The 27424-nt window shown below is 43.3% G+C and overlaps 1 protein-coding gene across 2 annotated transcripts in view; it reads right to left on the bottom strand.

Annotated features, from left to right (window-relative positions):
* Window positions 1–27424, bottom strand: part of SPATS2L (spermatogenesis associated serine rich 2 like) — a 64481-nt gene that overhangs the window by 18331 nt on the left and 18726 nt on the right. For both annotated transcript variants that reach the window (XM_071747905.1, XM_071747906.1), the window contains exons 2-6: window positions 26277–26347; window positions 12573–12634; window positions 5441–5549; window positions 2157–2206; window positions 1097–1337 (exon numbers count right to left, since the gene is read on the bottom strand). In XM_071747905.1, the coding sequence (XP_071604006.1) occupies window positions 1097–1337; window positions 2157–2206; window positions 5441–5549; window positions 12573–12611 (439 nt within the window). In that variant the 5' untranslated portion in view covers window positions 12612–12634; window positions 26277–26347. The remainder of the gene's footprint in view (window positions 1–1096; window positions 1338–2156; window positions 2207–5440; window positions 5550–12572; window positions 12635–26276; window positions 26348–27424) is intronic.

The raw sequence follows: 27424 nt of genomic DNA, 5'->3' as shown, positions 1-27424 counted from the left end.
AATGCAGAATTTGCTGGCCTATGGCATATTCTCTCCAAAATAAGCAGGAGACTTTAGCAAGGGTGGGAAGATACAATCTCTCTGATCCTTTGCATGGCTTCAAATTCTTAGGACAAAATTTCTAGATGAACAGTTTGCCTATTTGGCTGCCACAGGTTGCAGACCTTTCATTTAATAGACCAAAGGTTGACTCCAAAGTCATCTGGAAGCAGCAAGAATTCATGTCAGGAATTTATCCACTGGGTACATTCCTCTAAAATGGGGTTTGAGATCTGTTTTTGCACCCATGGAACAAGGGATATCCAGGAAAGTGCTTTTAATGCAGCCCTGGACTGGTTAAGACACAGGAAGAAAACACCAGCAGCAGCAATGATCTCAGGCTGCCAGAGGCTGGAAATGCTGAGAAAGCATTACCAGCAATTCAACATGAGCCTTATGAAAGGATACTTGAGGACAACAGTTTCACAGAGCTCCTACTCAGAGGAGATGGTTTGTTTTCATTGCTGTTGCTGTAGATGTAACTCTGTGCCCACTACAGCCCCGTGGGGTTCTGTGTAACTCTGCCCCAGAGTTTCAGACTCAGGATCTAGACCCTGGCTCATACCAAGAGGGCACCAGGCTGCCTTCCCTCACAGAGGGATCTACTGCAACCACTCTGTTTAGGGAAGAGGTAGAAAAAATGGACCAGTCTGGCCTGGGCAGCCAAGAAATCCTGTTAGAGCTCATACTGCTCAGATAACTCTGCTCCAGGTGAAGGGCTTTATCTCTTCTGTTACCATTTTACACTCAAGCCATTTTCTAGCCTAGCATTCCTCTGGATTTATCTGTAATACTCTGTATCACCTGACCCTCTATAGTTTGATCCTTTTGTCTCTAGAAAAAACAAGACATTTTGCAAGAAAATATAATGCAAAGCAGTTTGTGCTCAGATACTGATCTACTTGCACGACTTCAATAGCTATGTGAACATTTTTGTACAAAAACCTCTCTCCAATGTTTTATTGTATTCTGTTTCATGGCAAGAAAATTCCCATGGTCTTTATGTAGATGGGGGCTTGGCTCTTGCCAGGTAAAAAGGTGTCTAATGTCAACTGACCTCTGACTTCTGGACAGACCAGTGCTGACTCTACAAATCCTGAGCCTTTGTTCTTAAGAGAAGCAGCTTCCAGTTTCTGGTGGGCAGAACCACTGCAAGAGTTGTCCTTAGAGCATCCATTCAGATGGCACTCATATATTCCCTGGGGCTCTTGAGATGCTTTCTCAGGTCCACCATTCTTGGTTTTAGGATCTTTATTGCCTTGGTGCTGCTTAGATTTGTTTCTTTTTCTTCTGTTGCTCTAAATGAAGAAATATTGTAAGAACAGAGACATCAGTCAGTGCAACTCATATAAACTCAAAATATAATCAGTAAGTTGTCAGTGTTCTTAAAATGCTACACAAGTGGCAGCAGTGTGATGCAAGTTACAGGCCACACTGTGCTCTACAACACATTGCATTTGTTCAGATGAACACAAACTCTTTCAAATAACACCTGAAGCCCCAAACTGTTTTTTTACCTTCCACACAAAATTCTTGCACTGCAAAGTGGTAACAGAGCCTCTGCCAAGATGCTGCTCAAAAGGTGTGCAGCCACTGCAGCCAAGCAGCTGTTAAACCCAGGAGAAACAGACATAACACGTCCAGAAGATGGACCAAGCCCTAAAGCACAGCTCTGAGCAGACAAACTGATCACAGAGCTGCTGCAGTTCTCCCAGCCCTCAAGAGGAATCCCCGTGACACTCACAGAGCAGCTTCCTGATACATCTCCAGCTTGGAGATACAGGAGCACGAGGATCATATCCCAGATATTGTGCTCAAGTTACTTTTACACCTGGCAGCAAAACCCCCAGTAAATGATGTGACTGCTCAGCACAGAGGTGTTTATTACAAAGTGGTTCTGTTTTGGGATTTGTTCTGTACTTGTTGCTGCCCTAGAAACTCTCTGAGAGAGACAGCAAGAAATAAAAAGGATTAAAAATAATGTAGACATTTGCTTTCAAGGTGTGAATCATGTCACCCAGGTCAGCAGTGGCAGACTCAAACCAAAAGTGCTCGATTCAGCTACAGACAGCAGATAACTGGTCTGAATACTTTGATTCTTTACAGCAAGCCCTTACCTTCTTTTTCCCTGTCATGTTCCATTCCTTTAAAACCTGAGTCGCGCTGCCTGGAGAAGATAAAGATAAAACACTTCAACAACAGCTCAGCCATCACACACGACAGCTCAAGAACAGTTTCTGGCCTCCTGGCTGGGCACCATTTCCATTTGTTGGTGCAAATTCTCTGATGTAGGGAGAACAAGATGGGTCCTGCCATCTGTCTCCTCTTCCTTACCCATTTTGATTACAAACAGAGAGAGGATGGGACACTTGGCACTACTGCTTCTTATGGCCTTCACACCACAAAGTGTTAATCACAAAGTGTTAATGTGGGTGCCTAACTTCAGGCATTAGCATAAGCCCCAGAAAAATCAACACTCAAGTCTCTTGCCTGAAAAGGGAAGCATCTCAGCACTCCAGTATAAACACTGGGTAAACCAGATAGTCAGCCCTGGCTCTAGAGCTTCCAGAAGTCTGAAAGTCTTTTGGCACTTATCATATACCTCGTGTGTTTTCTGTCATGTTCACAAGACATAAGAACACAAAAATTACTTAGTACAAAGGAAGACTTCATTAGCATCCAGAAGAGTAATGCAGAAATTCTGCATCACACAAACACGACAAACTTAGACCTGGCAGAAAAAAGGCCATTAAAATATATATTGAAAAATAATTACAATTTGTGTACTTGTAATCCTGTCTGGCAGCCCTAATGAGCTGGTTAGATAAATCTGTGGAACAAAGCAAGCTGAGCCTTGGTTAAAACAGTGCCAGCTGCTGTGTTGGAAGGAAACTCTTCTGCATCTAGATAATGTCATTATGTTGTTCTTCTGAAAACAGGAGCTGATGGTAAGCAGGCAGCCTGGACTGGCAGCCCAGCTACCACAGCAGGATCTGCCACAGTAATCTTTTTAATCACAATCAGGTTAAAGGTCATCTGCTTGAATTTAAGAATCATCACCATCACTGCATAACTCTAATACTCATTTATTATTCCTTCAAAACAGGTTTAGTTTTCAGCCATTCTTCTTACTAATTTCAGTGAACTCTTGACAACATCAGCATGAATTTCCAGACCACCAGGAGTTGTCAACTTGTATTCAGCCAAAGATGTGCGAGGTTTTCAAAGGTACCAAAATTATTTTAAGGTCCTTCCAACCCAAACCATTCTAGGATTCTATGAAAATTATTTTTCTATCACAATAATCCAGATCCAAGATTATCTGGTGAGTCTGTTGTGCACATCAGAAGAGCTTATGTGTTGTGCTAGGAGTGCTAAGCATCGTTTGTTAAATTGTGAGAAAATGTGTCTGGAATCCTTCAAAGCCAAATTTTGTTTCCTGGGTGACATGACAGTGCAGACAGGGCTCAGAAAACTGCCATTGTGTGTGTGTAACTATGCAGGTACCTACACTGAGTTGTACACATACAGACTCATGTCCATACAGACAGCAGCCCCTCTCCTGGAGGTACCCTGTCTGTGACAGACACCACCACTCCAGTCTGAGGAAATAAACCCAGACATTTGCTGCCCATTTTACTCTAGGCTGCTGAAAATACACAGTTTCACTTGACAGCTTTGTTGAGTGTTTTCACAGCACAGTCCAACACCCTTTTTGTGTTGGCTGGTGGTGTCTTAGCTGTGCTTCCCTCAGCTTCCCTGCCTGGGGAGCATTATTTGAGGGATTCACCCAACTAACCCCTGCTTCCTCCTGTTGCAAATGCACTACCTGTGCAAGGCCCAAAGCCCTCACTTGAACCCAGCAGTTTATCTTTTTGAAAACATCTAGAGAGCAGCTCAACAGACCTCCTGATTATGCTTAATTATGTAAACACTAACACAGCAAATAAACCTTGGAAGTGCTGCTTTATTTAATTCAAATTTCACATATAGAAATACAATTGCAAGAGAGAGATCACCTATATGCCACTGCAGATCTGAAGCAAGACAGGAGCTGATCTCAAGAAATTAAATTAGAATCCTGATTCAGCACGTAGCACTTCTGAGAAAAAAGATTAAATGGAGGTGCTCAGCTGTTGCACTGAGCTTCTCACTGCATGCAGCAATGCCTGCTCAGTGACTGGGGTATTTCAATCAGAGCAATTTGTCATTCCTATGAAAAGCTCCCCAACATCATCCTACCCCCTGTGGCAGCTGAATGGGCACCTCTCTTCTCACCCTGCTCCAGACAGTAACAAAGATGGGCTGTTTTCAGATGACTCCTGTGCACTGTGCTAATAAACTGGTGAAGTTCAAGGAACAGAACTGTTATTAATTAGATGCATCACATTTGCCTTTCTCTGGGTGTGCACAAACCCCCATCTCCAGACATCCATCAGAATCTACCTTTCCATGCAGATGCCTGAATCCAGAGGCACCACACAGATCTGACAGAACAGTTCTGATGTGTTTATAACCAGCCCTGATGGCTTGCATCTGCTTTTGCACCTTGGTAAGCAATTACACATACACCAGGATGCTTTTTGAAAACTAATCCAAACCAAAGTAAAGTAGATACAAAATAAGCAACCTGGTGAGATGGCAAATCAACATTCTGAGGCTTTTCAAGACATGCAGGGCTTCTGAGACCACTAAGCTTCCAGTATCCTTTAAGCAGCCCCAAGCTACAAAGATTTGCAAGAGGATTTGCTCATGGTATCCTATTATTCCTGCAAAGGGTTTCTTACAGACTTCAGTGAAAGTTCACAGTACTTGCCATTACATATTTATCAGCAAAGTGTTAATTAAATACAAGTGACCTTTCATTAGAGGTGGTCTCTTGATGCAAGATACAAACTCAGATCCAGATTTAGAAGAGCTCAAACTTTCAATGGACTCTTGGTTCAGCCATGATAAATGTCAAGGATATTTGCAAAATTCAGATTGAGGTTTGAATGTCAGTGTGTGCATCTAGTTTAGGGCTTTTGGGACCTAGTTAGCTGCTTCAGAACTAGCCCAGATTCCTATTAGTTACTCTGCCTTTAGCAGCGAATCCTATTCTGACACAGTTACTTCAAGGGGCATTAACTTTTATGCAGAAAAAAGAAGATCTGCAACAAGAACGGCACCAAAAAATGGCAGAACTGGATAGACTGGATCAACAGCCATGTCAAGGATACTGTGGAGAAGAAAAGATGCAGACAGGAGGACCAACTATGTTTAAAAATTAACTTCCTAAGCATCACAATCACCTGAATTTCAACCAAACCTCAGAATGCATTCTGAGGCACTGGGGACAATAAATGCTTTAGCAACCAATTGAATCCCTCCTGCCTTGGTGAAAAAAGGCCACTGCACTCACCATCCATGAAGGCTTGAACAGCCTTGTCCACATTGTTATCAAACTGCTGCAGCACCAGAACTATCTCATTATTGCTTTTGTTCGGAACCACTGATCGGATCGCGTTGATCTGCAAGGGAAAAAAAGGGAAAAAAAGGAAGCAAATGGCACGTGGATCACCCTGCTCCTTCAGACACCAAGGTACCTCTGGGCCATGGTTACACAAATGCCTGTGGCACACAACCTGCTGACAAGTACACATCCTCCTTACCTGGGCTGTGCAAATAACAACAGTTTCTTCAAGAGACCAAATCAGAGAGCTGGTAGCAAGTAAGCCTGGAACCAAACCCTGCCCTCAGTCACAGTGAGAGAACCAGTTCAGCTGAACTGACAGAGTTCAGCCTCGTGATTCTTTCCTAAATGTTCTGTTTACTGCCATGTAACTTGAGAAAACTCACTGCCTGCACACACTTACAGAGTACACAACTACTTCAACAAGAGTGGTGTGTATCAGTACATCAGTCAGGGCTGGTGGTTTTCTGACACCTGAAAAGCAGTCCTATGTCCCAAAAATAGTCAGAGGCCAAAAGAAAACAGTATAATGTTAAAAAGCTCTAGTAGCTGCTCAGCATGACTTCAGTCTTCTGTTCCATATTTATGTCACCAGGAAGCTTGTGTAACCAAGTTCTGAACAAAGGACATGGGAAGCCAAATGCTTCCTCCAGGAAACTCTGCTGATGGATGAGGTGTTACCCCCCCAGATGATTCTGCCATCCCATGCATCAATTTCACAGCATTTGTGCTGTCTTCAGTATCCATTAATATCACATGGTAATGCAACTCACGAGGTTTTAAATAAAATATTCCTACTGGAGTCATGTTGAGGATTTACTTTCTCATGCCCATTTAATACAGCAGAAAGTAAATAGTTACATGACACTGAATTACTGTACTGTTTCGATCCTAGACAAGCCTTACTAGGTACTACCAAAATCAAATTTAGTTAACTCTAATTAGCAAAACTAACAAAAGCCTGTGGCAGTACTTGGAAAAAAAACCCCAAGCAAGTGCTGCCCTCAATGCACTGCAGGCATTCAAGTAATAACCACCCCAAACCAACAGGATGTGCAGAGAAAGCCCAGAAAAAAGTATTTTTATTCATCTTCTGACTGTGGGCACAGGCATTCTATTTATTCACAGGTATGAGCTGACCTGGCCCTGTCACAGCACAAGCTGGGAAAGACACCAGGGCAGGGCAGGCCATAAGCTGCAGTCCAGCTTATGTTCAAGCTGATGGTTGCCAAACATTCCCACCATGTGGATTACATCTTCATATCCTCAAAAAAACCTCCCTCTTCTTTCACAATCATGTGGATCATCTCCCTGCCTCCTCAGACTTGCATAATCTTGTGGCAACTGCTTACGGGAAAAAGAGGAGAAGGAACTATCTTGTGTATTCTGACCAATATTTTTAAATATAAGCATGGGATTTCATATGGCTTCTTTGCTATGAAAGGTCTGGAAGCCTCAGGAAGCATCTGGAAGCACCAAAGTGAGGCCAAGACCACAGGATGGGTCACAGGCAACTCGCCACACACTGTAGTTTGGAAACTTCCACCAGACATTAAGGAGAACATCTGTGGGGTGGAGAACACTGCCACACAAGAATCTGACCAGACTGTGTTTCAGACTACAGAATCTACTGAAGCCTTTCTGTTTGCAAGGTATGGTCTTTGTTAAGAACTTTTTGATTAACAGAGAAATCAGGATTAAAAGCTAAACTGTGCTTCATCCCACTAATATTATGATTAAATACAAAAAGGTTGTGGAAACATTCTCGTCGAACCCAAAAGAAAGCCAAATTATTATATTAGGAAGAATATTTGTCAATGTAGAGAAAAGAAATAAAGCATATGACCAACACTGTGGAAACAGTCCCGTTTTAGTTGGATTCAATGGAGGGAACATGAATGAATGTTATGCAGAGCTCAAAGGTTCTCCTGCCAAAATCCAACAATATCCTTTTTTGACTCTCGTAGAAAATATACACATGTTTAGCTTTCAGTTAGAAAATTAAAAAGAATAGAATGTTTCAGGAAAACATTCCTCAGGAATAGAACATCAGATTGCAAAGTAAAGCATCCAGGACCTGGTATATTCCAGATCAGGAGCTGCTCACACTTTCTTCATCTGCTTCCCTTGTGCATTGTTCCCTGTGATACCCAGGAGAGCTACAAGTTTGTGTCTCTGCAAGGCTCCCATCTTCCCAAACAGGCAGGAAACACATCATGGAACTGGGATATTCCAGCATTGTAAAACATCTCATCAGCAGATTCATTGAAAGACTCCTTACTCAAGTACAAAGCCCCCCCACATGCAGTGATCCTGTGCTAACACCTGACAGCCTGCAAGAACAAACTCACAGTAGTCTGCTGGAGTAGATTTACTATTGTGTATGTGGGAGAAAACATTTTTTTTCCCTACTCACTGAAACCTGATCACAGGAAGAACAACACTACCAGACAGACTGCAGGGAAGTCAACTATTTTAATGATTTTGTGAATCATCCCATCTTCATCCAGGGTAGAATCCCAGTGAGCTTCTGTCATCATCTGGATGCTAGACAAGGATTCCAGCACAGGAAGAGCACTCAGTAACATACCTCTGAGCCACAGAGCTGTGTGCTGCTGGTCATGGCAGCAGCAGCTCAGAGGCTGTCCCTGACAGCAGTCACATTCCTGGGCTCTCCTCCTGCAGCCTGACCAGGAAGCACACTTCTCTGGTTACTGCCAAGATGACTTGCTCAGAATGTCAGCTCACAGAACCTACTTTAAAAGAATCATAGATCTATCACCTTGAAAACAACCCTGTGTGCTCAAGAACCTGGGAGGCAGAACCCACCACCATTTGCACCCACGATCCAGAGACCTGTGCCACAAGTGTGCACCTAATTCCCACCTGCTCTTCTGGATAAGGCTGGAGCTACTTCCAAGTTTAGAAGATTTTTAAGCCCTTTTCTGAGCTGAAGTTTGAAGCACACACTTAGCTTGAAATGCTTGCTTAAACTCTATGTAAGTTGCTGCAATTTGAGCCAGGCTGTGCTCATCAGGACCAGAGTTCCACAGTCATGAGAGTGCTTTTATCAGTCTCTTACACAAATGGTCAAGGACTGCCCAGAAGGGATACTGAAACCAAAGAAAGGTTCCAAGTCCCCTCAGAGCAGCTGTTTCTCCCCAAAATAAAATTCCCAAGGTGTGGTCAGACACATTTGGCTATTTTTCTGAGGATTACTGTTCAACTACAAGCAACCTCCTTGGTCAGAATTTTGGCTCAGCTGGGGGAAAGAAAAAAAAAAAATCAGTAACATGTGACTTCTGAAGAGTGTGGCACACAGGAGAGGAAAACAAAATCTGAGGTCTCTGGCATGTTATTCCTGGTCCTCATGAACACCCATCCCATGTGAGCTTCTTGGTAAGTCAAGCTCAGACCAAAATGCAGCCTGTCTGAAAGCTGTGCCACAGGTGATCTGCTCTGCACCCAGCTGCCCCTGCTGTGTATTCATCCCAGCCCTTTAGCTTCTCCATCAAGTTTCAAATGGTTCCCAGGCAACTGGAATAACATGGAATCAATCGCTGCCTGTTTGCTGCTCTGCTCCATCTGCTCCCCCTTGGCATCATCTCAAAGAGGATGTTTCTGGTGAATAAGGAACATATCCGGGGCTCAGAGAATTTGTTTATGTATTTCTGACATAGTGACAAATTAAACTTCTTTGCTGAAAGCTTATGGCTGTTCTGAAAGCCCTGAACACAGCTGCTCTAATCCCCTTGAACCACGTTACTGTTATGGTTAGTTACTCAGAAATATTCTTCCTTACTTTTCTCTAAGTTAGGAGCCAAATTAATTTAGTTATCAAAGAATACAGACATTTTCCTACTGCATTTTTACTGCACATCAGTACCAACTCTTTAGGTACACACATCCCCTGACTATACCCTCAGGAGCTGAGGACAGGTAGCAGAGAAGGCCATGTCCAAGCAGGTTGTACCTCCAGCTGGGGCTGCCCAGATCCTGCAGGAGGAGCAGGGCAGGAGGGCTGTCTGCACACTGCTGCTTTCTGTCCTCCAGGAACTGAGCACTAGCAGATGTCCTGGCTACATTAAGCAGGAAAATGCATTTTTAAAACACCTCATGGCAGAGTTTAAGGTTTTGAAAACTCCTACACAAATATACAACTCGACTTTGCTGCATTAAGAGTCTGTTTCCTATGCTGGACTCATTTTTCCAGAAGCTTTAGTAACTGAGTTCATTTTGATACCCTGGACAAATGTTGACAACATTCCCCTTCAGCAGCATCACAGCTTTTATCAGGTCTGTGCCTCTCTCCACCACACACAGGTTTCATCACACAGATACCTTCAGATCATTTATCCCTAAAAAACACAGCCTACTTCCTGCAGTCAACTACTTCAGGCAGTCACCAGGGATCTGCCTCTGCCCTCCAAGTTTTTAAACTCATGAAATGGAAAAATCAGACATTCCAGGAATTCTGAAAGAACACATTAAAAAGTTTGGCTCAGTAAGAACTGTTCTGCTTGAATAATGACAGCACTATTCAGAGACCTGAACCTATAATAACCTTCACCCAAGTTAAATGGCTCATCAAGCAACACACAAGCATATTTAGATAACTTTGCTGGTCTTTGGACTTCATTACTTAAACACATGACCAAGGAACAGCTGCAAAGTTCAACTTGAAGAAGACCCAGTGAAATCACAGACTGGAAACTGCTTCTGTAATGTATGATTTTAAATTTATATACTACTTCCATTCCTTCTGCATGAATCCTACTCTTTCCCCACACATTATCACTTCTGAAAACCCCTGTTATGGTGTAATGTAAACAAAACTGAAACACCCCCACTGAGAAACATCTGAATAATAATATTTCTTTCTTGCAGTTTATGGAACAAACCTGCCCAACTGCTCCAGCAGCTCTGGCATGTGAAATGACAAATGAAAAAGTAAACCTTTCAGGAGAACTTCATCAAACCTTTGCTCCTAACAGAATTCCAGAAGAAGAATTTTCATCTGAATGAGCATTTTGCTCATCCCAAATGACACCAAATCTCACTTTTTCAAACACGTTTAGACCCACAACAAAACCAGATACAGAAATAAATGCATTTATAGGCCCAACAGCAATTCCTGAGGTTTGAACCACTTTGATACTTTTTTGGGTCAAGACCAGACTGTCCCGGGGAGTGCCAGGTATTCACTCTCCTCTTGTGAAATGAAGAAGCTCCAGTTGCAGGAGACAACAAGTATTGCTTGTATTCCTCACTCCAATTGCTGCTGCTTTGGGATCACATGCCATTCAGAATCTCTGCACCTCTTCTGGTGATGTACTAGCTTAATGCTTGAATACTTCCATTAATTTTATGGAATTATTTTGGATTTAAACCCAGGAGTTTGGCCCGTATTATCCCTTAAGTCAGTGAACTTGTGTGCATGTGATCTGAACTATGCATAACTCTGTCTCTGAAAGCCCTGGCACTAGAAAACAAGTCCTCAGTTATCCTGCACTTTTATCCAGAGGGAGAGTGGCACAGTGAAGGATGAGGACTGCAAGGGTCAGGGTGGAGGGAATTATTCTGAGACAGAGCCTGACAGTAAACTTCTGCTTGTATCAGCTATGCAGGCATGCAATGACCCTTGTGGCTGCTGGAATGCAGAGCCTGTGTTATTCCAGAAAATGTGGGCTATAAGCATGAAAATATGGTAATCAGAACAGCCCTGGCTCCCCACAAGAGTAACACAGCTGCAGGAACCTCTGCCAGCTCTGGAGATGTCCATGAGCCTGCATGACAGCCCTGGCCAACATTTATGTAAATCTCTCAGGGAGGGGGAAACAAAAACCTCTCAGATACGAAATGCAGTGTTTAACCTACTGACTTCATGAACTATTTCAGCTGAAACACCAAGAATTAATTATATCAGAACTGCAGCAGGATTCTCTTACAATCACAAGTCAGGGGTAGGGTCTTAATGGAGTGGAAAGCCACATCTACAGTATCTTGCACACATTCATCCCAAATTATTTTTTTTTTCCTTGTTATCAGTCTGCTTCATTGCAGAACTTCAGTTCCACACTGCAAAACTGAAGCTAGGCAAATCTGCTGCTGACTGATACTTTCCATCATCTCAGGAGAAGTGGTAACCTAAGGAATCACACACAAGATTTCCTTCTTTTCCCTTCCATAGATTGGCTTAGAGAGAAGAAAGTATTTCCCATGCCTGCTGCCCTGCAGGAGGTGTCATGTACCACAGGCAGGACTTAGGGCACAATATGCCTCCAGTTCTCAGTTTCCCTCTGCCCTCACTGCTCTGCATTTCCCTGATATTTCATCAGTCTTGATCCTTCCACCTTGTGCATCTTTCATAAAGGAATGGGCCTAATCAACTTGTGGCAGATTCCTGGGCAAACCTGGGCTCAGTGATTTAGATTCTGGCTAACTGGATGGGGAGTATCTCTGGGTTAGGCTGTCTCTTCACAACCTGCCTGCTGGGAGTCACAGAAGATCTCCTGATTACCTCATATCTGCATGCTCATTAGCTCTAGGTCCTTTTCCCTCCTGAGAGGGTGACAAGGCCCTAACACCAGCCAAGAAACAGAGAGGACATACAGAATGCAGTTAAAAGCAGAGGTACTTACATAGGGGAAAAAAAATCCACTTTTTTCAAGACCTGTAATTTTAGGAATTGCCTTTAAGTAGTAGAGGCATTACATTTTTGGTCAGAAAATGTTATTTTCTGGAGGACATGTTTCTTCTTTCTCTACTTGGTACAGCAGCAATGATCCCAAAATGCTGTTCTCCACAGCTTAAGCATTGCACAGGAATCACAAAGGAGTAGAAGTCTCTCTGACAAAGCTGACTCACTCTCAGTCTCACTGACTGTTTCTTTGCAGAAAAGCAGAAATGTTTCTGATCAACCAAGATTAATGTACTAATCTTATCAATATCTGCCTGTGTACTTAACTTTATGGACAGAGTCAAAGCCTATTAAAGTTAAGTATGTGAACAGTGTTTGAAGGAGCACAGAGGAAATATGTATGCAAATATCACTTTGGTTTGCACTGTTACTTGAACTTACCTTTTCCTTGATATTTACAGGAGAATTGATTTCTGCCATCTCTCTTCAGGTGAGAATATTGTCTGTGAAAGGAGGAAAAGAACAAAACCAAAGTGATTCATCTGGAGGCTTTAACCCCAACCTGCCAAAGCTCAGCCTATGAAGGCCAAGTTGCAGGTATTTACCTATAAGCATTAGAGAAACATAAGAACACCTTATGTCCTGCATAGCAGTGCTTATTCTTGCCAAAAAGAAAAGTTAGTCCAAATTTCATACTTCTCCCAGAGTACTTCTGCAAAAAACACTTTAAAAATGCCTCACAGTCATCAAACTGCAAAGAAGGGGAACCTTGGCTTCTCCCAGCCATGTCTTCCAAACCCTGGGCATTATTACTTGATACCTTTGAGGCTTTAAAAAGGAAGAATACCTTAGATGAACTCAGTATCTCCTCCTTTGTCATTCAACAGCAACCTCAATTTTTGCCAGGAAATTTGTTTGAAGATCCTTTCTTAAAAAGCAGCTAAATATGCCAGGAGGTTCAGCTGACAAGTGCTACATGAGATTTTTTTTTCCTCCTAAAAAAAAAACCTAATTCAGAGGATTTAGTCACACAGCTCCTGCTGAAACTAACAGGATCTGTAGAGTTAAATCTCCAAGTTTTCTCTACAAACTCAAGCACATGAATAGAATTTGCACGTTATTAAGAAACCCTGCAATATGCTTTTTATTTCCAGTGACGTGTCTGGGTGAGAGACACTGTACCACATGATGAAAAGTTAATACAGGGAAGGTTGCTTCAAAGGTACTGGCTAAATAATTCTCCAAATTTCATTGCAATTTACTGATTAAACCTCACTATAGCATGCAGCCAAATTTACCCTTTGTAGAAACGCTCTGATTCAGTTTAAAACCAGACACAAAAACTACATACAAAGCCTTGCCAGATCTGACTTGTCTCCTCTTCACTGTGTGCTCCAGGTATAATTATGATTACAATCTTCCACTGATGAATGTGGTGCTGATTCAGCTAACTTGCAACTGCTGCAAGCTGTTTCAAGAAGACTTGGCAAGCCACACAAAACATCCCCACTGTTTGTCTCTTTAGTCCTCTCATTTCCCCCATCCTTTTAAGATGAAGAACTAAGAAGACAGCAGCTTTTACAAATGGACTCATTCTCTGCACTTCAGACTCTTTAATGTGCATATTACAGCTGTCAAACTGAAGATGCTGAAGCTGAGCTGGAGCTATTTGTCAGTCACCTTCTCAAGGACAGATAATTTAAATAACCTGCATAAAACACTTGCTCATTTATATAACTCGGTCCAGCACTACTTGTTACATAAAGTACAACTCAGACATTAAAAAGAAAATGTCAGTGTAGCACTATTAAAAAAAAATATCCTTTATGGCTATACTCAATAGCTAATCAATTTCATTTCCTCACTGTAGCACAAACTGATTTATTGAATTAACTGGTATTTTTTCTCTGATATTTTAATCTCCATACTTAACAATTACTGCATTTCTAATCCTCTGACAAAAGCTTATAGCATGTGAGTAATTTATGAACAATACAGTCCCATGGAATTCAGAAGTGTTAGCTCCAGCCTCGGGTCTAAATGTGAGCATTTCAGAGAAGCTCCTGAGCTCTGGAACATCAGAACACAGCCCTCAAGTGAGTCCTGAAGCTGCTGAGAGTCAGGGGAGAAGACTGCTTTCCCTGGCACTAACAGTTTGGAGACAGAGCTTTAACAGAGGATTTCCTGCAGTGGCTAAGTTAACATAAGCAATATATTTAAGATACACCAAGCACACTGCACATGAGAGCTTCTCAGCTTGAATGGCACCTTACATGCTTTGCCTTTCTCCCCATTTCCTGCTTGTGGAATGTCACTGCATGTCAGAATGGCAGGACTTCATGAAAAAGGAATGAGAAAGAAAAAAAAAACCCTTCAGAATCCCTGACAGAAATAGATCATTAATTTCTGATAGCAGTTTCCAAATGCATTACCTGGAAGAGACAATTACTGAGTTGCTGGTTACATCCTGACCTCAAACACTGAGGGAAGGTTGTTATTTCTCTACCCATTAAAAAACCTCCAAAGGAGACATTTCCCTTGCTTTGTGAAATGAAGCATTTCCATACAACAAAGAGAAAATGTAGCAGAGGCACTTCGAGGGAATGCTGCAGAGAAGATTGGATTAAGTCTGGCAGAGTCTTACTTCCTTACAGATGAAGCCATGCACATCACCCTACACATGTCTGAGCTGACAGGAACTGATCCCAGGGAAAGCAGCAGTGTCCAGCAGGGCAGAGAGGAACAGCCTTTCACCACAAAGCTTGTCAGGGCTTGCTGGTCACAGCCACAGTGTGTGGGTGCTCACCCAGCCTTTACACCATTTCCCTTTCTGTCCTCAGGCAGCTCTCAAGTCCCACTGCTGCTGAGTTTAACCTCCAGAGAACACTTGCCACCCTTCCACTCCTTCCATCCCCAGAAGCATCCAGCTCACACCTTCCAGCCAGCCAGGCCTTGGGGTGAAGCTGCCAAACTCTCCATTTCACACCCCACGTGTGTGATGCAGGACTGCCTGCACCACCAGAGTCACAAGACCAAGTCTGGGTCCAACCTCTGCTGTGAGGCCTGGCAGTTGCCACCTGATGCATTTATAGTTCAGACTTCAAAAGAGTATCAGAAAAAGAAACGTGCTCCCCTCCAACAAAATGAAAAAAAATATCTCCTTGCAAAGAAAACAGAGGAGGAAAGGAGTTTATGAAAGGGCAAATACTGCCAGAAAGATAAGATTTGTGAAAATACCCCAGCAGTAAGCTCTATCAAAGGGTGTGTGCCACCTGTTCCCCCATCTCTGACAACTGTAGATACAACTTACCTTTGGCAACAGGGAACAGAAAATTCAGCACAGAATATTCCAGCACTGGAAGGATTTCACATCTGTCAGTTTATGGATAAACTCCTGCATTCTAAAATTGACAAACTTAATTTGCCCACCTGCAACTTTTTCCTTTCCTAATGCTCCTTCCTGCTCCAGCACAACAGGAAACCCAGGTCTGACCTGCTCCTTGCCAATGCTTCTGCAGCCACCTGCTGCACCTTGCACTGCCCTAACACTGTGCTCACTTCTTTCAGGTATCCCACAAGTCACCTTCTCAAAGTTTCACCCCCAAAAACCTCTCTGCCAGGTTCTTTCACACTGCCCTCCTCTCCCCTTTGCTAAGTCAGGTGTGGCCATGGCTGCAGCCACTTGGGGTGACCATACAGCAACACAACAGCTCCCTGGCCCTGCCACTGCTACACTTCCAGGCTTAATAAGCACAACTCAGTCTCAGAGGAAGCTTTCACTGTTAGCACAGAACTGGAGTTTATACATTTGACACTCAAGTCTATTCATAAAGCAGACCAATGCTAGAATGTGGATTGTTTTTGTTTTTTTACTTTTAATTAAGGATTATTCCACATGGTTTAGTCGAAATCCCCCAGCTCCAAAAGCCTAACACACAAGGTATGGGCAGAACAAAGCAATCACAATTTCAGAGCCAGCTTCAAAAAAATAAAATGTAAATGCTGAGGATCTAATGGGACTACAGCAGCCTGCACTGTGCTTTCATCTTCTGCACTTCTCCTTCCTCTACAGACTTAGATGGCATTTTAAAAGGGGATTTCCCTCTATCCATGTGTGTTGTATTATACTTCCACATGGCCTAGGCAGAGAGAAACCCAGCAGCATTAGAGACACAAGGCCTCCAGTCCACATTTGACTTTTATATTAGAGAGATGCCAGCAGAGAGCTGCAGATGAAGCTGGGATAAACATGCTTTTCTCATGTGGTTTTAAAGTTAACATTTTTGTATCAGATAGACTGACAAAATTGCCAGGGTATGATCCCAAAATTCAAGTATTTCAGAGAGGAATTCTCTTAGTTGTCACTCAGATTTTATTTAAAAAGCAGAAGAAAAAATTACCTTATTAGGTTAAAGGCCAAAGATCAGCATGTGTATGATTGTTCATGTTAAAAATCTGTGTCCCTAGTTATGCAGAAATCCCTGCCAAGGTGGTGCAAAACTGCTGGAGACAGCTGGAGATTTAGACACTTCTCTTTGCTGTAGTCTAGTGTCTAAATATAATAATTAAAAGTGAATGTATAAACATAACCAATGTCAAAACCATCTAAAGCATTAAGTATTAGCAAGTACCCTCCCAGCTGTCCTTTCAGTCTTCTGTGTCCTGGATGCTCCTGACACTGGTTCTGTTTATGCAGTCATTATAAATGAACATACTTAGTAAAACCAAAGTGTAACTAACACAAAACTGCTATTTTTCCCGTGCTGTTTTATGCCTTTCTAAAGCTTGTATCCACAAATGGTACACACTATCATTTCGTGTCTCCTGGTTTGCAGAAGCTGGAGATGAGTTAAACACCTCTGGGAATGTTTGATGATATCCAAGGCCTTTGGTACCCTTTTCCTTAAGTGCATGCACAAATTTATATACCTGAGTGCACACACATTCCAGAATATTCTCCATTTGCAGGGCCACTCAGAGGACCATCCCTTCCCTGGCAGCCTTGTCTCAGCCCCAGAAGGCACCTGCTGGCTCTGCCCTGCCCTGCCCTGCCCAGCTGATGGACTCTGATTCCCTGATGGCCACCACACTCTGCCTGGAACCTGCAGAGCTGGGAGGAGGATGCAGGAAATAAAACCTCACTGATTCCACCTGTAGGTCTGGATTCCTCTAGAAAAGAGGCTTGTGCTCCCCCATTGTTTACCACCTACTGCCTGAGCATTTCTGAAATGACTGACATTACAGTCTGAGCAAGCAGCAGATGGCTCAGAGGTACTCCAGCCCTGAAAACAAGCTTGGAAAATATGCCATGGCACATCAGGGATTCAGTTTGTTATTTAACACTGTGAAACACACACCTGGGCAGTCATGGACCAGTGTTCCATAAAGAGAAAAGGGACAGAGGGGAGAGTGGGATATGAGGGGAAGGACAGTCCTTAGCACCTGGGTCAGCATCCTTTGAAGATTTCTGCCACAGGCAGGGATGGTTCTGAGCAGGTACCCAGGCACACTGTGACCTCTTGGCAGTGTCACAGCAGGATGCTTGGCTCTGCATTACCCAGAGGAAATGATGGGAATGAAGAGTGGAGCTGCAGAAGGGGACACACCTGAGCTCTGGGTAGAGCTCTTGTTGTACCAGATGCTCTGGAACTCCTGATACAGGCAGACACACACAGCTCCTCAGAAATCCTGCTTCCACTGAGCTGCTCTGTGACAACCTGTGAGCCAAAGTACAATCAGGTGTTTAGATATGCACCCATTTTTCACTGTCTGCCAAGGAATCATCACAGCATCATTAAATTTCACTACAACCACCTCACCCCCTTACTGGAACACTGCTTTTTCTCACACACACACACACACATTCCCTAGCTTACACCACCAGTCACCTTCTCTACTTAATCTGTAAACAATTACTTGTTTCCCTGCAGTATGAACACTGCTCCTTCCCTTGATGGCTACTTGGCTTCCAGCCATAAAAGGATCTTTGATTCATTACCTCACGTTCAGCATCAGTGCCTTAAAAATCCCCACATACAAAAACCCAAAGAAACTCATTTTGTGTGGCCTATTCCAATCCCTTTACTGACTGCAGGGAATGGCAGTCAGCTACCCTAGAGGGGCAGTCAGCTTAGGAGGAGTGATCCCCAATATCTTTGTCTGGTGAGCAAACAACTACAAGTCCAGATCTGTGAAGTTCTCATTACTCTTCACCCTCCTTTCTCTGCTGTTTGATAAACTTGCATTAAATTGCACTGAAAATCAATCATGGTAGTTCTAATTATATCATGAGTTGAAAACAAAACATTATGTCATACTGTTGGCAAAAACAGAGGTAAAGCTACAAGGCAGATCAGTCTCCCACCCTGATGAAGAGGTGTCCAAACCTTATGAAGTCATGAAATATCCTACTATAGAAAAGCTATTCCAGTCTTTCCTAAATACTGAACACCAGAAGTTCAATTAACTTGGAATGTTCTAAGAACACACTCTAGTCAGTTCAGTGGGTGGACAAAACAAGTGTAATAAAACACTTTAGAAAATAATTATACTTTAACTAAAACGAATTTGAAAATAATAAGCACAAAATTGTTTAAAAAAAAAACAAAAAGCATTCTAAGCACTGAGAAATACTCTAAGTAATTCTCATTTTTCACTCTGATTCTGCATAAGCTGGAGATGACCCAGATTTACCACATAGGTCTCACTAGCAGAGCTGAGTTCAGAGCTTCAGCTCCATGGCCACTCCAGTGTTCTCTCTGCTACACAGGAAGGAGGGATGTGGGAACTGCAGGGAGGAATGTGGGAACTGCTGGAGGATTTCAGACTGAGAGACCTCACTTCCCACAGCAATGCTTGCCAAAACAAACATCAACATCTTGCTCTTCCCCAAGCACCTGAAGGAATCTTGCCAAACATAAGGAGCAGAGAGCAGTGAAATGGCAAAATACAATCTATTCAAATCCTGCATTTGCTTGAACCCTCTGTAAAATTTAAAAAAGAAAAATGTAAAAAGAAAGGCTGACTTCCAGTTTCTCCAAGCCAGGTAGTATGTTCCAAAGCCATCCTTGCAGGTGCTTGAGTCATTAAAGTCATTTACATTGGCTCCTATTTAGCTCAGAGGGCATGGGGACTGCTGAGGTGTGGAGGGTAGCAGTGCAGCTGCTTCACACCCAGGGCTTTCTCTAAGCAGGAAGAACAGAAGGAGTCAAGTGAATGCTGGGAATTGGTCAGATACCCATTGGTTTTACACAGTAAGAAATAAAACCATGACAAGGAATCCAGCTTCCCCCAGCAGGTGGGTACAGTGTCATTGTAAGAGGACATTCTCATCATCTTGGAATAAGCATCAAGGTCAAAGGAAGTCCTGGAGCTATTAACTTCTGAGCCTTCTTTCTGTGAAGTGTTTGAAGCCCACACCATCCTTTCCTTCTCTCCAGCTCACAAGTGCCAGGCTATCCCTGCTCCACGTGCAGGCAGCCTCTCAGCAAACACAGCTTGGAGTAACCTGGGAATTCCAGGAGCTACAGGGACTGTCACCAGCTGCTGGCTTCTGCCAGAGCTCTGGGAACATTCCAAAACCAAGCAGTGCAATTAAATGCAGCCTCTTGTTTTCTAAGATCCAGTCGACCCACAGAGGTCCTTGAAGAAGATGCAAGTTTTTCCCTGAGCAGTAGTTTAAATTTTATGTGTATGCAGACACACACAAAATGTATGCAAGTAAAAATCCTAAAAAATGCTTCCAAGTTCCTCTGCTTGAGCTGAGGTATGTCCCTGGCAGACAGGCATCCTGGGTTAGCAGGACCACAGGGTCCCATACTGGACCCTGCACTGGAAGCATTTTGGTATTCCCAGTTTTACAACACTAACCTTCCTCTCCTCCCCCACCTCCCTATCCCCAAGGAAAACATTGATTTCCTATGTTAACAAAAGATATTCCTGGAAACAACAATAAAAGCATTAAATAAATTAACCCATAATTACTTATTGTTCATGCAGGCCTCCAACCTAATTGCTATTACATATTAAAACAAGTGGTTGTTACAGTATTTACTGGACTTTGAACAGCACTTTTTTAGAAGGAAAAAACCCAATAAACCAGTTTTTTTTTTCAGCTGAAACCCACACTACCAAAGTACATAAAAATTTATAGCAAAAGTGCAGTCAATCAGTGTAGACTGTGTACTGCCAAAAAGCTGCAAAAGCTTAACCAGGCTGCCCTCCCATCCTCACCCCAGTGTTCAGGAGCATGCCAGAAAACATTTCTGCTTGTGAAGGTCAGTAACCTGTGAAGTGGTGCCCAATACACAGAACTGAGGCCCTTCCTTAGATATGCACACAAGGGGCTTTAAAAAAAAAAAAAAAAAAGGAAAAAATAAAGAAAAAAAGAGATCTCTCTTAAGTGGGCCAGGGCAACCTTGATAAATCAAGGTGTTTGACTAGTCATGGAAGTGAACACTTCTGGGAACAGCAAATGGAGTAACAGAATAAAACAAGGTATTTTTTTTACCTATTGATGAACATTCTAAAGAAAATAAATGCTTTGACAGTACTTCTCTCACAGACAGATCAGTTGCACAGATCAGTAAAGCACAGGCAGATAACTCCAGAGCATTTCTCAGCTCTCCTGGTTTTGCTTGTTCACTGGAGGTGATCTTTGGGAAAACCACAACCCCTGAACTGATAAACTCTGTGGTACATCAGCCAGACCTTTACTTTGCATCTGTCCAGAATTTCTGCAAAGGAATATTTAATGGAGCTTTGTAGGACAGAGTAACTTCTTGCTTGTTCCACAGACTCCAGTGTTCAAAAGCATCAAATTAAGCTCTCATTTACAGTTACCAGCAATGCTCTGCCTGTTTAAACTCTCAGTCTGCTAAAGGATGCTCTGCCAGCTATTCTTGGGCAAACAAGGATACCAGCAGGTTCCAGCTAAGCACACAAAAAATCGTGTTTTTTATGCCAACTTCAAAATTACCCTGACTATTAAGTCTTTCTTCCCCTTTGCTGTTGTTGCTGCTAATTAGCATCAAGCTCCTGCATACTGTGTGCAGGCACTATCCAAGCAGCAGCCAGTGGAGCTGCCACACCAAGCAACCAAATTCTCAGTATCTCCACTTGCTTTTGCCACCCTGTGGGCAGGAAGAGCTGGCAGAAAATGGACTGGGCTGGCTGGACCTTTTGCAACCCAACAGGGGGGTTTGTTGAGGTGGGTGGAGTTACTGCTTCATAACAGAAACAGTTCTCAAATATCTGCTGAATAAGGCTTCTCCAAAAAAAAAAAACAAAAACAAAAAACAAACCAAACAAACCCAAAAAAACCCCACCAAACCAAAAAGAATGCTCCACTTACCCTTCCCCTGAGAGCCCAGATCACAGCAAAACTTGGGATAAGTAAAGTTCAGCTTATCAAAGCAGGAAGTGAGTGTGGGTTGTGCAGTCACAGAAGAGCTGAGCACAGCCCTGTGTCAGTCAGGGTCTTTCCTTCACTCCCCTCCAGCCATCCTAGTAAAAGCAGGGGGGATTACTTGACAGCAAGGCTCTTTTTACTATATGTTCATGCAACCATGCATAAAGTTATCACTTCCATTCACAAAGAGCAGTTTTGGCAGTCACTTGTATAGATTTCTTAACTGTAGGCAAAAATCAGAGTCAGAACTGCCACACATTGACATCTCCAGGGAATTTAGCCACACATCAAAATGCCCAGGGCTGGCTCTGCAGGCAGCAGATCTGAGCTGCAACCAAATCCTGTGGGTAACACAGAGATCTGGTGGGGGCATGCAGAGAACCAAGAGACCTGGCTCTAAACTGGCTCAATATTTCAACCCCTCTCTCCAACAGCAGAGGAAAAAAATAAAAAAAGAAACCCCAAGTATAAGTACTGTATAACTCACACAGGATGAGATGATTCAGTTCCACTGTCTTCCTTAAACATGCACAAGTCCCAATAATATTGCCATAGGTAGAGTTGCTCCAAGACCTGAACTTTATCCATCATCATTTTCCAGGGGTTCTGCTCACTAACAGCCTGGCCACCTTGCTCACAACCAGAGCACAGCAAACAGGGAATGCTTTGGCTCTTTTTAAACTGCCTGAACCATGCAGGCAGCTGGAGGGAAATACAAGGGCTCTTTCAACACTCTGTCCCCACAGAGACACCCTGCTCTTAGTCATGGCACAAATGGCAGTGCCTTGCTCCTCCAGCCAAGCAGAACACACACTCCACCCTCCTGCCCTCAGAGGTGTTTATTCCTCTGCTGCTGTGGATGAAGATATGTACAACTCTTCCAAACTACTCCACATGCATGCTCCATAGAGAGAACAAAAATGCAAGGTACTGCTGGCCAAGAAAAACTACTTGCTCTGATCATGAGTCTTTACAGCATGAACCATTTCAGAACACACTGGAGGGGGAGGATTCTGTCCTCCTTTCACTATAGGCTGCTTTTTAATACGTTCACTCTTTCCTGTCATTCAAGGAAACCATTCAAATCAGGGATTTAGTACTGAAAGACCAGAAGAACTGCATAACAAAACTTATGAAGCCACTGAAGTTTCAGTTTCACTGTGCCTGCTGCATGACCAACCAAACCCCAGCCTGCCCTGCCTCTCCTGGAAGGGGCTGGCAGAGACTGACTAATCCAGTGGGACATCTGAAGGCCACCTCAGTCACACTGCTGTGCACTCCCCAAGGCCCTTGGGATGCTTTTCCCACTGCTGTGCATCTGGAACATCAGCACAAGTGGGATGAAGGAGAGGCAGCAGTACCAACAGAGCAGCCCCAACATCCGGAAAGTAAAGGATCACTTCAAGAACTCAAGAGCCTCTTTTAACCTCAGTGGTTTCCTCAGAAAGCTGTGAGAGCTCAACCTGCTTTCAGTTTCAGACTTTGATATTTATCAAAGCCACCAGTGAAAGCTGCTCTGAATTATTTTTGAGCTACCACTTATTTTCAGTGACAGCAGCACACGGGATGAAAAATGAAGTGGTACAGGGAAGAACAGGGATGCTGACAGGAAAGGGATTCACTGCATTGTGTTTTCAGAAGTGAGCCAAGATTTCATTCCTACTTCAGATCTTCCCTTTTCATTTTTCAGTTTCCTGGGACAATCACGTAATTCTAATTCTTACTCTTTTCATTTTAAAGCATTTTATCTGCCCACTCTCTCATGATAAAGGCAGACAATTCCACCCCAGAAAACTTGAAGAGTTGATTATTTTAAGGCACAAAACTACATATTAACAAGATGCATCTCCAGTTAATTACAGAAGTGCCCATTTCTGAGATAATTTACCCAGTGAGAACACCAGGCCTTTCCCCTGCAGGACAACAGGACATGCAGGTCACCCTGAACTCACAGCCCTCATTCAGGGAAACACTTCAGTGCTGCTGAATTCCACTGAGACATTTTGCAGAGAAATTAACTTCACCAAATACTTAGGGTCTTTTTCAACTCATCCAGAAGTGCCCATGATACCAATGCAAATATCTCATCTGCACACGCAAGAAAATATTTTTAATCAAGAAAACTCTCTTCTTAAGATCTTACAAAAAGGATTTTCTTCTGTTAATTCTGTTTTTAGTAGTCCCTTTCCTCCCAGCAGTCCCAGGGTGCTGTGTGTCCTGGCCATGCTGATAACCCCCCCGTGTTGTGGCTGTGCCTGAGCTCTGCTTGCACAGTGCCAAGGCCACAGCCCCAGGGCTGGCAGGGACACAGCTGGGACACCTGACCCAGACTCACCAAAGGGACACTCCGTGCCACCTCCCCTCATGCCCAGCAGGAAAACTGGGATTGAGAAGAAAAAGAAGGGATTGTTTGTTTCCAAGGTGGCTGCTGCCTGCAGACTGGCTGCACACCCTCCTGCCTGGGTGCCCCCTCCTCTGCTCCACTTGGTTTCTCCCCTGCCCCCACCTCTTCCTCATCTCTAAAACTGTTTTTATCTCCACTCAAGAGTTGTCTTGATTTTATTCTTCCTATTTTCTCCCCCTGTCCCACTGTGGAGAGCTAGTGAGGGGAGTGAGCAAGCAGCTGTGTGGGTGCTGGGCTGTTGGCCAGGGTAAACCCACCACAGCAAGTCATAGAGAAAACTCTTTCCAGATGGGTGCACTGTGGCCTGCCTAGATTCCAGTGCAGAACCTGCCCCAGGATTCAGTGTCTAGAATATTCTAGTATTTCTGTATTTTATGGTACTTTACATCCTACTACCTGAGCCAAGTACAAACCTCAGCACAACCCTACAGTCTGGGGAAAGAGGCACTTAACTATTATCATCTTACTGATGGGTAGAGAGAGACTACAGGAAAAGATTTCCAGAGTTGATTAAAACTTTTATCCACATTTCCAGAGGAACACTAACACACAGGAGCCATCTTTTAATATCAACCTGAAGGGCTGTCAGAGCTGGAAACCCAGACCTTACGTGTCTGTACATGTGGCCCTCCAACTACATGACCTGGTTCCCTGGTTCCCAAATCTGAACCTTCACTAACAAACCAGCAACAACTTTTCTATTTACAGAGACACAAAACATTATTCTGATGTGGTAGACCAAGTGTAGCTGAAGAACTACCATCTTTTCATAGAAATCACTGAATGCCAGCACTGTTCTCCTGAAAAATCCCTGTGCTGGGTCACGCTGCTGACAAAGGTGGAGATGTTTCCAAGGTATCTTGCTCTCCAGGCAGGCCATCTCTTCCAGACAGTTCAAGGGCTGGTCAGGATCTGACCCCATGATTCACTTAGTTGTGCTAAATAGAGCTGATAGCCAGAAAAGGAATATTTCATCATGTACTTGGCCACACTTGGGATGAGCAGATGAGTAAGAACCACTTTGGGCATCTGTATCTTTTTTCCTCTTTCCTTTGAGGAAGTCACCCAGCTCACAGCTACTGATTTATGTGTGCTGAACTATTAACTAACAGATTGGTTCCATTCAGCCACTCCCTGTAGGCCTTCACCACCAAAAGCTTTGGAGTTTTGCCATGTAGCAACTAAAAAAAAGAAAAAGCCATACAGCAAAAAGGCAATCCTTAAGGAACAGTGCAACAGCCCTCTTGCAGACACATGCAAATGGGTCCCTCTGCCTATTTATTGTCATGGCTGAACATTTCACCAATCTCAATACATAATCTATTCATCACCCCAACCCCCATACTCAAGTGCAGGCACATTGTTACCTCATTTTACAGATATAAAACCAGGGCCTGAAGCAACAGACTGAAGATTTCTCAGGATGCTGTTCTTAGGGAACACGATCCGGATGTCCTGAGCTGCATGGAAACTGAAGAACTTTAAAGACATTTGAAAAAATGGTCACCCCTGTTAGAATTACACAGAATAATGAAGTCAGACCTGGACTGGCATACACTGATCCAGCTTTTTAACATGCTGGACAGAGAGCATTTCAGAGCTTTCAGACACAACAGCAGAAGGACTAACTTGAGATGCTTAAACAAGTATTTTCTTCAAAACACAAGACTTCTTCAGACCACCTCTGAACTAAGACAATTGCAAAGACCCCATTTCTCAGTTTGTACTCTGTAGGCTTGTCTAATTGTCTTCTTTTATTATTTTTAAATTTTTATTACTTGAAGCCACCCTTTCCCATCCTCTGAACATCATCTTGCTCTATGAGATGCTTTCAGAATACCAGTTCAGCAGAACTTTCAATTGCAAACCATGAAACACCTCCACAGCAGCTCAAACAATAAAAACAAGGAGTAGCAGTAGAACAATACAGTATGAGTTGATCAACTTCATGACACACAAAATACAAACCAAAGAAATTTATCCGGAGTGGTAAAAGACTCTGCAGAAAACCAAAGAAGCTTCTGAGGTTTTCAACTAGGCTGCACTGCCCTGGTGAGAGAAGCCAGCCCAGGTTCCTGGCTGGCACCTGCACACTTACCCCCTGATCTGTATCTTTGTAAGGCATCAAAACTACACAGCAGGTAGAGAAAGCAGCACCTTCATTTGGCTCTTTTTTCCCTGGGATCACTCACGTGGCACTAACATCAGCTTCAGCAGGAGAGCTCAAGAAACCTGGTAACTCATTGTCAGGTATAGGCTGAAAGTGTGAGTTGCAAGTTTCTGAACTCACTTGGTGACAGTGATTAGCAGAGAGATATAAAGGGTATCTCACCTTTGTGAATGACTCCAGTTTCTGTTCTTATTTTTCTGTCTTCTCCAATAGACTATCTCCTGCAAAACCAGCTGGAAATGAAAAAGAAGACAATTAGATAACTTACTCTTGATTCACTTCACTGCTCTTTCCTTACAGGAAACTTTTGTAAAAAACCGTTCCTCATACCCTTACTGCTCTGGCTGCCACATGAGGTGGTGATAGATGTCCTGACCAGTTTTTACACCCCCACAGGAGGTTAGGCAACCATCTGAGCCCTGTTAACCCACTCCTGACCACACTTACAGCTCTCCCAGCTCAGGCAAACACATTCCTAAACTAACATGTACTTCAAACTCAAACAAGCCAGCACACTGGGATTTGCAGAACTAAACCCAAAGTGATGTCCATTAATTGAAGAGGGTTGTAGGTGCAAGTCCCAGTAATTCACCAGTTCCTAAGCAATTCCCTCTGAGCAGCACCAGTGGGTGCAGCTGCAGTGTGGTCACTCTTTAATAAGCAACAGTATTAGCTCAAGCCTCCTAATGCAGAAGAAACAGAGAGAAGCCCAAAGAGTGACCCCAGCACAAGGCCTTGCCCATCAGAGAATACTTTTGATGACTGGAACCCAATTTCCTGATTCCATTAGCAAGAGAGAGGGGGAGGGGGAAAAAAGTGATCGTTTTGTACTCTTTTCTGCAAGCAGAAGGTAGTCATGAACTGGTAACTTAATCATGCATGCCAGACAGGAATTATTTCTTTCTGGTTGCTGCTTAAGTGAGCTGCACACTGGTCCTTGTTTGGTTTGGAGTAGGATCTGTTCAGCAGCCCCTCAGCTACCCCAAGAAGTGTAACTTCAGAACGTTTCAGAACATCCTGACTGCTGAAATCAGCTGCTACTAAGCCACCACATCTGGATCATCTTTGCAGACTTACTTTTCCTTCTGTATTACAAAATGCTCTCTCTCTGCAAGAGATTATAAGTGTGATTGCTGTCCTCTTCAATCAGTTTTATCCCTACTGAAACCACACGTTTTGCCAAAGCCAAAGTGAAGTGTAAAAGTCCCACCAGTGTCACAGGGTTTATTCTAAAGCAAGGCAGAAAGCTCTTAATTGCTTCTCCATCTGAGGCAGCCAGGTGTTCCCTGAAGCCCTTCAGCTGGCAAAGG

This window comes from Heliangelus exortis, chromosome 6 (assembly GCF_036169615.1).
Source record: "Heliangelus exortis chromosome 6, bHelExo1.hap1, whole genome shotgun sequence".
NCBI classification, from domain to species: Eukaryota; Metazoa; Chordata; class Aves; order Apodiformes; family Trochilidae; genus Heliangelus; species Heliangelus exortis.
Note: the sequence above shows the minus strand (reverse complement) of the source record. Positions and strands in the feature narration are given on the sequence as shown.